This window comes from Sinohyriopsis cumingii, chromosome 9, assembly GCF_028554795.1.
Source record: "Sinohyriopsis cumingii isolate HCF-2022 chromosome 9, ASM2855479v2, whole genome shotgun sequence".
Lineage (NCBI taxonomy): Eukaryota > Metazoa > Mollusca > Bivalvia > Unionida > Unionidae > Sinohyriopsis > Sinohyriopsis cumingii.
This window is the reverse complement of record NC_142969.1, coordinates 58,667,784-58,679,542: the sequence shown is the minus strand read 5'-3', so window position 1 is coordinate 58,679,542 and position 11,759 is coordinate 58,667,784. Positions and strand designations below refer to the sequence as shown.

Below are 11,759 nucleotides of genomic sequence, written 5' to 3'. Positions count from 1 at the left end.
ACTTGTGTCTGTAACCTGGGATTATTTGGGATTATATTTACAATACTATAAGTTATATTTTTATACATTTTATAATTTGTATTCTAAGGAAATAAATTATTTGTTGAACTTTCCAAAGCGTGTTGCTGTGCTTTTTCATTCTTTTCTGTTACTCATTTTAAGAGCATAGACTTTTAATAGTAATATCAAAATAACTAAACATCCTGACCTTTACCCACACACTCAGCTGATAGCAGAGGAACATGAAACGGCTTGAAAAACTGTTTCATGAGCAACTCATTTCAAGTAAAGTACTGAATTGCAATACAAGTTACACTGTTTTGCCAAATAATGAAAAATCAAATATTTCTCAAATCAAAAATCGTTGTACCTGCATTAAAGTTGTTTATTTACTCACCTGCTACACATTTAGCAAATATGTATGTGAGACCAAAAGGGAAGTGAAAATAAAGGAATACCTCAGGGATATCCATAAAAACAAACGGTGTTCAATTTCAGATAACAGAATTTATTTCACACATCTAAGCTTTTTGAGTAGCAAGATCGAGCTTATAAAGATATTTTTGGATACACCAATAACTCACTCTGCAATTCAGATAGGGACTGACATCTATTTTTAAATAGGAGTCCAGGCATTATGTTTTAATTACTAATATTACATATACTACTACCTCTCTTGAAAAACCATACCTTCAGCCAAAAAATCATGGTCTCTCATCACAGGTCATAACTATTTATAATTAATAAATATGTGTAATGACAACCTGTTCTCTCAAGACAAGTAGTCTCTCAAACCAGTAGTCTTTCAAGACAGGTTTAACTATACTACTAGCAGAAACAGTGTATCATCCACCGTTATAGCTATGGAGTGATGGAAAGTCTAACCTCTAATTCATCCAAAAGCTGCAGGGAGGAAATAAAAAACTGAATAAAAGTAAGTTGGTGTGAAAGCACTTTATTCTAAAACCATCAGCAGCAGAAACAGGTAACAGTGAAAAATAACAGCTGTAACATTAACAAGTTATATAATGAAAACTGCAAATGTAATTTACAAGTTTCAACAAAACAACACAGAAGTCAAATTATTGTACAGTAAAACTGTAGATATAATAAGTGAGTTTATTTGGTTATGGGATTACTATTGAATAACAATCTGATAAGAACCCATTTTAATAAATAAAAATTAAAATGTCAACAATTTAATAATGCCAAAAGTAAAAAGATACATAATGCATCCCTCAAAAAAAGTCTGATATAAAGGTCTCAAAAAATTAAAACCAATAGAAAATAGTATTAAAAGTTTCTAAAGTCTAAAAAAATGAATTTCAATATGATATTGAATTTTTAATGACAAAAGCATATATATTCATTCAAAAGTCTGTAAACAGTTGAGACTAGCTGGTAAATCAACAATACAGAAATGTCACCACATCAAGCAGTGTTTGATGAACGTTAGGTCATGCTTTTTGCTCAATAAAAACACATAAAGAGTGTCCCAAACTTAATGATGGTTAAACAATCAATCAATCAAATTTTTGCTGTATTTCTCGTGAAAAACCAGATGCTCCTCAATAACACGTGGATCTGTTTTGGCTGGGAACTTCATTCTGCATGTCTGACAAGTTTCCACTTGAGATGGTTCCATATGCAACTTGGAACAATGCTGTTGCCTTTCATAATTTAGGGTTTGGTAAAACTTGCGTATTTGGTTTTTCTCCTGCTTTGTGGCCTTGGTTTTTGATTTTACTGCAGGACTTTTGTCTCTAGATGTGGTACCATCAACACTACCTCTGTTTGGCTGCCAATGAGTATACAAATTTAAATTTATAAATCACAAGAATGATAGACATAGGATGAGTTGTGAGCAAATACACAAATATTTTGTCAAAATGTAGTTTTTATTGCTTTAGGGGGTTTTCAAGAAAAAAGTCTTTGATGAATTACCTGAAAAAGAGACAGTTTAACACTGGAAATTCTGTGAAAGATAAAACAAGTTTTCAACATAAAATATTAGTTTTCGGACTGAAAAACCCCCACATAAAATGTACTCTGTTTAAAAAAAAGTACATTATGCAAACCATAAGAAGTGTAAGTCCAAAACAAAAACAAACAAAAATGTTGAAGATTTAAAAGGCATTATAATGGCATTAAATAATTAGTTAACCTAAAAATTATGTAAAAACATGCTTAACAAACTTCATTTGTATATCTCATGTGGTCTTTGCTTTAATTTTTCTACCAAACAATTTGAAAAATTTGCCTAAATGGCATGAAAATCTACTTAGGCCTGAATTTCACTGATGGATCTCAGGTCTAGACTGAAATTTAAATTTATAAGTCTGACTTAAATTTGACCAATCAAAGACATGATTTATCTTGATGAGAATAAGGCCTGGTCTAAAACATACAAATCAAAACATGACCACCAAATTCCATTTGTTTACCCAACATGAATGTTCTTAACTGAGCTAAAAGTAATCCCAACAAAAAAAAATTCAAAAATGTGCAAAAAATATTTGTTATATAAATTAATTAAAAAGGCTGCAAAGTTTAACCAAGTCATCTGCTTGTGATCACAATAGAATGGGTACAAATTCATGGCAGTAAGTTAAATATTATTGTTCTACTGCACTAAAAGAGATCCAGGATGGACATACAAACAACCAGACATGAAGTAGTACTGATGGACAGCAGGGCAACACGATATCCCCTTCTGCTACTGCAGTGGGGGCATGAAACCTTGATGAAAAATATTTCTTGGAGAAATTTTAAATATATATTTTTGTATATGCCCGAGTTTATCCAGGAAAATGAAATTCCTGGTAGATTCCTCCCAGTGCCCAAATGGTTTAACATGGTTGTAATTTTAATTACTATTTTATGAAGTGTGTCAATGGTCAGGAGAAAGAGTAAATGGGAATGGCATACAGATGTCTTACACCCCTCTATATGTCTGGTTGATGCATTGAAAGACATGGTATATATAAGATAATATTACAATAGACAAAAATTCCTTACAACAATAACCTGTGCAGTGGAGTTGCTCAGTTTACAAGTATATTGTCTCCATTCATTGGTCAGACCTTTGGCTCTGTTTTGCAAGGTGTTCTTCAGCTGGACATTAAGCTGCTCTATCTGCTTGACACATCTGGATGTGTTTTCACGTTCATACTGTAGTAAAAGGACACAGAAGATCTCACATGAGTCTTCAATACATATAAAACTTAGGAAAGGTGCTTAACAACATAGTATGCTGTGGAAGTTATGACAGCACAGAACTCTTTCACTAATTAATAATTTAAAAAATTACTTTATTTAAAGAGGGTAACATAGTTAGCTGAAAAGCCTATTCTACCTTGAGACCCTCAAAAAAGAAACTTATTTATATACAAATGCACACATATATAGACACATGCATACAGAAACATATTAGCATGAACATGTATAGACAACAATATATTTACTTTCTTTCCTTTCACCGGATGGATACTCACTAATACATACTGAACCCACATAGTCAATATACATGCAATATGCAATTAGTGAAAAATAGATGGGATGTATATTTATTCATGAATACAAAATACAATCATTTTCATACTCATTTTAACTATATCTCTGAAGCCCCTAAGCACTGGAAATTGTTGTTGAAGAATCCCTAATCTGGTTTGGAAATTTTATACAGCTTGGTAGACATGGTTCACAGGTGGGGAGTATTAACAGGTAGTCTTAACTGGAATAGTGACTGTATACAGGAGCACATAATTGGATATCCTGTACATTAACTTGGCTTTTCTCAAACAGATTCGGTCTTTAATAGGTAATATTTTAAACTTGCCAGCTACGTTTTTCCTGCTTTCTGTTTGGACTGATATTAACCTAAATGCTCTTTCTGAAGGTTTGCTAGCTTTGTTATCTATCTATCATCTGAATTACCCCATACTGTATTACAGCAATCTAAACAGGGTTGTATGTAACTGTAATAAAATTGTTTTCAATGCCTTTCTGGGAGAAAATGTCTTATCCGTCTGAGAAGCCATAAAGATGAATAAACTTTCTACTAATATATTTTATGTTTAGTCCCGGATAGGTTATATATCAAAACACCAAGTAGTCTGTCACAACAGACAATTTGCAAATTTGTATATTTCCATGTTATACATAGTTAATCACTATCAAGAATTCTTCTTGCGTTGAGATAAGTAATATTTTAGTGCACTAGTATTTACTACCATACCACTGCATGTGCACCACTGTCCAGTTTTATTTAGGGCATCCTGTAAAAAAAAATTCAGTTTGTGTTTTGTGTTTTGGACGACTGACTGTTGTATCTTCTGCATAGAAATCTACAAATGAAATTGAGTACCCCAGTAAAAGTGGTAGGTCATTAATAAATAATAAAAATAGTAATGGACCTAGAAGTGAGGCTAGTGGGACTCGTATCTAACTGTTTTAGGTTCAGACAGAATATCATTTATATAAACATGTAGTGTTCTCTCATTTAAGTGTGGAGTAAACCATCTAACTGCTTTCATCACATTGGTAAATTTTCATTTTCCACAGAAGGATTTCATGATCCACCAGGTCAAAAGCTCTCCAGAAATCTACAAAAACAGACCCTATTAATCTACCCTGAATAAAGCCATTTGTCAGTTAGGGAGGAGTAAAGACAGACTCACCAGTGCTCAAAGAATTTTTTTTAGACACAGACCCAGGGCTGATGACTTTAAAAAAAAATCACAATCCTTCCATAAACCCAAAATTTTGCCATTTTTTAAATACTATCTGTCACTGCAACTGCTACTATTCAAATATAAATTCAATAGGGTTCAAAAGGGGGTTTGAAGGCAATGTAAGTGTCATTAGCGTTCATCACTAGTACACTCACTAGAGACTGGATGGTCCTGGTGTTAAAAGTTCTCTGATGGATTCTCTGAGCAAATCATGGTCAGAACCAACTTGATGTATGTAGATATATTTGCAGTATGTACAAAGAATTAATTGCCCTGACCCCATATTGTTTGTTTTTTTGCTGGTAAAACTCAATTGACTAAAAGTTCTGCACTTATTTTTGTTGTTTTTTTTTTTAATAGCTAATTGCTGCATGAATCAGCTTAAAAAATGAATCATATTTAAACACTATTCTCACAATTTAAATGATTGTGCTTTTCATTTTATATATGCAGTAAAATCTGAGTTCAAAGAAATGTTACTGCTGTTCACAAACTTGTCAAATATCTTTCATACAGATGGCTTAAATATTTGTACTCATAGCAATGATATGTAATAACTTTTGTTCACCTACAGGTATCTAGGTTCTCTTTGATTTACCTATATTGGGTTGGTCCATGTCCTGATTGTACCTTTACAAATTAGCAGAAAGGGGTGACCCACTGCAGTCTTTACTCATATCTCTCTAACTATTGTCAGCCAATTAAGTTTAATATGTGAAATGGTGGGTTATATAGGACTTAATTGCCTTTTAATTGCTGCTATTTAAACTGTCCAAAGGTTAGTTTTACATCGTCTCCAATCATGATTGTTAGCCATTTATTCATGCTACATGTAACAGGCATATACTGAAAGTGGTGGGTTTTTTCTTGCTTTTCCTTCTATTTTTGAAGATTACAGAAAACTGTGTTTTCTCGAAACGCAACCATGTCAGTAGGTTTGGGAGTATTACAAAATCATGTTGAGCGGGATGCATTGTGTTACAGTTTGATTAAAACCACATCTCCAATTCACGTAAGACAATAGTGATCTGATTTAAATCAGATTGCGCAGTGTTCTGGCAGGTATGTCAACATCTTGAGAATACATGTCCACACTTCATCAGCACCATCAAAGTTTTCTCTAGCAGATTTGATTTTTTTTATCAACAAGCCCGATGAGCAACACTCTTAGAACACAGGATGGGCCTGATCTGAAACTGGTCAGGAAGAGGGGCCCTGGGGAACAGGCTATCAGATATTTTGAGCAATGCTCACGTGAATGTTTCTGTATAAAGCCTGATAGGTTAGGGTGTAATACCGAGTGTTTGGTTAAACATGGGATGATGTCAATCAATTCTGACAAGTTTGGTAGTACCAAGATTGGTTGGTAGTTATAACACGGATCCTGTTATAATTCTAGTATGGTCATGGATCCCATTTCAATATTCAGTAACAAAACTAAATTTATTCTGCACTTCTTCATAACATTGTATCACTGTAAGACAGCATACTCTTTATGCTATGGACAGTGTTATAATGAGGAAGTACATGATAAGTGCTGGGGACCAATTCGTAAACTGGGGGATAAGGATTATCATATGACTAAGCTCTCTCAATTGTAAAATCTTTGTAAAACTTTTAAATTAGTGGGAAATGGGATTATCGTCAAGCATGGACATCATATATTCTACCCCCCCCCACCACAAAAAAGCCACGTTTGCTTTTCCACTAACAGTGAATTTTTTATAGGCAGTAACAACGTGTTTAATCAACATCTAGGATTAATTATATATTGTGCAACTGTAGGATTCACACTAATTTGTAAACTAATGTACTGAAAAATCAACTGAATGCATTAAAATTGTGCATTATATTTTCAAGCTCTACCTTTCTCTTCATTAAATCCCTCTTATATTATTTCCTTTTTAATAAATGGAGAGAAGAATATCTTCCCTTAATTCTTGAATAGACCCTGAGCACCAGTACAAGTCCCATCTGTTCTGTCTCTGCAAAGGTAGGTGGTTTCCCAATGTGTTTGCCACCTTCCTGGTCATATTTTCATTCAAGTGATATAAAGTACAAAGTACAGTGCTCCAAAATTAAACTTCCTCTAATTTACCTCCTATAACATGGAGACAAGAACCAGATATAATGTGATATCACATCACTAAATGCACTATTTTTTTTCTATACAACATGCTCTGTTATGGCACAACTGTACTGGGAAATACCTCAGTAAAATGTGACCCCAGTTATAATGAGGGTCACTTCTTTGGCTCCCATGAACAGAATAATTACAAAGAGACAGCAACATTGCAGTATTATTTCAACTGTTATAACTTCTGGTATGATCAACATGGGGAATGAAAGAAAAACAACTTGAACTTTTTAGTTTCAGAAGATTTAAAATGCATAAGACACACACAAACCTGCAGCTGTTTTCGAAGTTTGTCAGTCTGAGCCTTGTAGTTGGTCAGCTGTGTCTCCTGATTCTTCAGACTTTGTCTCAGACAGTCAATAAGCCGACCCTGATTGGCCAGACTGCTCAAGAGACGATCTGGAATGTCAAGAATATTTGACAAATTAATGTTGCTGTTTTTTTCCTTTAAACTAGGAAAATTCATTTAATTCCATTTAAAGCTATGACAACAACACAATACCTAAATTGTGGGGTTAAAATATTGTTATTGGTGTGAATTCCAAGCAGTTAAATCTAATTGTAATAAATGCATACCAATGATTTCAAAAACAGCATCACTGGCCTGTATATACTGAAGGGCTAGCTATCTGGAAACCTTTTGCTTTGAAGGTTCATTCTGTCCCAATGGTTATGCCCATGAAAGCACATCATGTATGACAGATATATTTCTGAGACTAATTTAACTGATAAGGGTAAGTGGTCATAATATCTAGACAAATTAAAATCAAATGATCAGGTTGGATTTAGTAGCTGCTCCCCTTTCATGAAGAATGACAAGATTGAGAGATGTTCACTTTACTTTATGAAATTATAACAAAAAGCATAGTAGGTACTTAGCATCTAACCGTTTCATTTTCTAGGAGGCAGGACCCAGATTTTGTTTTTCTATTTTCTCAATAATTTATATTTTCAAACTAATATATTGGACATAATTAGTTCTTTTTAACTACATGTCAGAAGAATAATATTTTTTTCAAACAATTTTTGATCCCGACTTCCCCCCTGAATTAAGTTGGCAGTCCCTTTTTGAGGCATGTGTGTGTATTATGACGAATATGGTACATTTAACTAAGATTTATCTTTACATTCACAACCATTACAAATAGGCCAGGGCCTGTATGTTGAACACATTAAACTGCTGCTTCAAAAATATGTGACTTTGACCCAAGGTTAAAATGTAGAGCAAGCATGTCAGAGAATGAACTGTTTTAGTTTCAAAATGAATTACCCAACAAAATCCATCAAGTGATTTAGGAAATATATGCAAATGAAACAACTTTATCCAAAACTTTAATGCAAATTTCTTAAACAGTGACTTTAATCCTGAGGTCAAAGGGGTAAGCATGCATGTCACTAAATGATTGTTTCAGTTTCATAATGATTCATTCCAAATATGCAGAAATTGCATCTAGGAGCTTAGGATATATAGGCAAATAAAACAAACTATAACCAGAACCCTAATACATATTTCCTTGGACTTTGATCCTGATCCCCAAGGTCAAAGGGCAAGTGAACATGTCACAATGAACTGTCTTTTTGCTTCTCGATGATTAACATGCTGCTAGCTAATATAGGAAAGCATCACCCTAGTTTTTTTTCTTCTGTATTCGTAGCATTCATGTCACATCTCTACAATTTAGCTCTGTTATTACTTACAGTACTGTTTGTGTAAAGTGTATAACATGACTTTAAAATATTTACCTACCATTTAATGTTTAAAAATGTTACATACTTTTTTGTTTATGTAATGGATGTTTTCAATTGCAGCTAAATATATAAAACCTACATATAAATATTCTTGATCTGTTCGCCTATGTGCACTCATCCCCCTACTAATCCATTAATTACAATGGGAATAATTGCTTCACTACATATATTTTCACTATATGTTGTACATTTGATGCACACATCTTTGGCATTAAATGGGGTATGCTAGCAACCCCAGTCTAACACGGACAATATGACAGTTTACCTGGAAATATGATGAAACTGTTGATCAAGTGTAGAATTTTCATTGCAGCATCAATACATGACTTCTGATTGCAACACATTTTATATATTGTAAAAGCTAATAAATTTATCTATAATGGGTATGTTTTCTTTTTTTATATCTGATGCTATATTAATGGAATTATTACTTTATAATCATCAAAAGTAACAGATTTCAAGTGCCATTGGAAATTAGCATTAATCATGCTGCAGTCGCATGACAACTCTCTCCTTTGTTACAAAGTGCAGGTTATTAAAACTTCATGAATATTCATGAACTTTTCAATCCAATCAGAGGAGATGTAAACAATTCCATCAGTGGTTGTAGCACGTTCCTATGATATTCCTACACAAAGAAATAATCCCTCAAAATTTATTCAGATTTGACCAAAAGTTTGGCAATTTAAATAAATGCATTATATATCATCAAAATTGGCATATAAACCAAATGCAATGAGTATTGAATTTGTAAAACACTGGAATCTCCCTGTGTCGACACTGTCCACCATATTTTAATTTTCTAACAGCTGAAAATGATGTTAACTTTTCCACAACTTATGTTCCAAAATTAAACTTATTAATTTCATACAAATTGGTGTGCCAGAAGAACATGCTAAGATGATTGTTTTTAGTTTTTATCATATTAATGCTTGTTGTACGGTTTAGACAGTATACAGTCACAAAACGAACACGCAAAGCATAGATTTTTGTCCACTATAAATAGGCTCAAGTAGTCGACTCTGTAAATATCTGAACTGACAAATGGTCATTGGTTTTAAGACATGTGCAACCTTACATTCATTATGTTACTGCAGTTGTTTCAAGTTTGTAATGGGACATTGTCTGATGAAACAATGATTGAAAAAACTGCAAAGTAACTAGATGCACACATAAAGTGGGTTCTCAAGTTCCCAATACATTAATAAGATTTGAAAGGATCAAAACTGTTTTCAAAAAACAAAACAAAAAAATACAATTTGAAGGTGATAAATTATTTTGCAGGTATATGATATTGAAACTTTAGTTATAAGTGAAAGATGGCAGCAATCCCTGATCTATTCTGCAAGGAGCTAAATATAACATCACAGGATTTAGAAGATGAAACCAACTTGAATCCTATTCATGAAATTAGGTCTTGCAACATTGTTTCAATGACAATTATGAATAGACATTGCATTTTTGTTGTTTTCGAAGTTGTTTTACAAAGACATGAACTATTGTTAATGTGATATATTTGTATGAAGTTAAATGTCATAAAAGTTGTGAAATGTTTATATGCTTTTCATTTATAAATGAAAATACTTAAGTCAGACAACAAATTTAATGAGGGCAATGAATTCAGCAGGAAAAATGCAATCAAAATATCAAATTTCATAAAATATCTCAACAAAAAAGAAAGTTATAAAAAAATTTATGGAAAGAACATTTTACTTCGGTTCCATGACTACCACATAATCTGAATACATTTATATAAGGCACAAATTCTAGAAATTTGTAAATAATTTGGAACTTAAAAGTTGCATAACCTTTTTTCAAATAGAGATATTTAAAAAAAATAAACTGTCTTGGAATGCTTTTAAACAGATCTATATGAAAAAATCAGAGTTTGCAGTTATTTCAATATCAGAAAAATGACTGAGGTTGCTAGGCATACTAGTCTAAGCTGCATCTTCATATACTATATTATTGGTAAAGAGTGTAATGAATTTAATAATTGCTAAGACTGCTGTACTTCATGACAGTGTTTCTGAATGTTTCCAGCCCGCCATCTATAGTTATGCAAATATAATCTAAGTAAAAGATTTTGCTCAACATACATTTTTGCTTATTTTAGGCAAACACAAAATATGAGCTTTGGATCTTCTAATCTGTGCTCAAAATGTGAACCAAAGACATTTGGTGACTGTTAAGCACCAGGGTTATTCAAAGAGAGTTATGAGAGATGTTTAAATCAATTACATAGATAATATTAAAAAAAGATAGCAATAATTTATACCTGTTCTTTTGGATTCCTTTGTGAACCAGCCATCCTTTTCAGATAGTTTTCGAACGGCATCATAAAGCTTGATTTGCTCTTTGCCTGAAACAAGAAAACACATTACAGTGAATTGATCAATTATTTTCACCAGAGATTTATATAATACACATGCAACATGTAACCTTTCTCTGAAGTTTAATTGTCATTAAAACTAAATATTTAAATGAGGGATTACTTGAAACCTTGACTCTTATTGTTCAAATAATGTGTAAATGTGTTCTTTGTATTGTGCAATATTTTGTGTTTGTATGCATGTGTTTCACAGAGAAAGAAAGCTTTAAATGCATCAGCACTCTAAGTGCAAAGGCAAGAAATTTCAAACCAGAAAGCAAACTGAGTATGCTATAATATCTAGTCTCCAATTATTATGTAACCAGGATTTATTCTTATAAAACCAGAGTGAAAATTATGCAAGAAGGATTTATTCCTATACAGACAGGGATAAAATTATGCAAGAAGGATTTGTTCCTATACTACCAGGGATAAAATTATGCAAGAAGGATTTTTTCCTATAATACCAGGATAAAATTATGCAAGAAGGATTTATTCCTATACAGAAAGGGATAAAATTATGCAAGAAGGATTTGTTCCTATACTACCAGGGATAAAATTATGCAAGAAGGATTTTTTCCTATAATACCTGGGATAAAATTATGCAAAAAGTATTTGTTCCTATACTACTGGAGTGAAAATTATGCAAGAAATATTTATTCCTATACTACCAGAGTGAAAATTATGCAAGCAGGATTTATTCCTTTACTACCAGGGTGAAAATTATGCAAGAAGGATTTATTCCTATATTACCAAGTTGAAATTTCTT

General features: G+C 32.6%; 1 protein-coding gene across 5 annotated transcripts in view; it reads right to left on the bottom strand.

Annotated features, from left to right (window-relative positions):
• Positions 1-939: 939 nt before the first annotated feature.
• Positions 940-11,759, bottom strand: part of LOC149791890 (uncharacterized) — a 34,257-nt gene continuing 23,437 nt past the window's right edge. For 3 of the 5 annotated variants that reach the window (XM_089970396.1, XM_089970397.1, XM_089970399.1), the window contains exons 8-11: positions 10,898-10,981; positions 7,142-7,269; positions 3,019-3,171; positions 940-1,798 (exon numbers count right to left, since the gene is read on the bottom strand). In XM_089970396.1, the coding sequence (XP_089826522.1) occupies positions 1,520-1,798; positions 3,019-3,171; positions 7,142-7,269; positions 10,898-10,981 (644 nt within the window). In that variant the 3' untranslated portion in view covers positions 940-1,519. Of the gene's footprint in view, positions 1,799-3,018; positions 3,172-4,237; positions 4,278-7,141; positions 7,270-10,897; positions 10,982-11,759 lie in introns of those variants that run through there. The other 2 variants (XM_089970398.1, XM_089970400.1) reach the window with 2 other exon arrangements.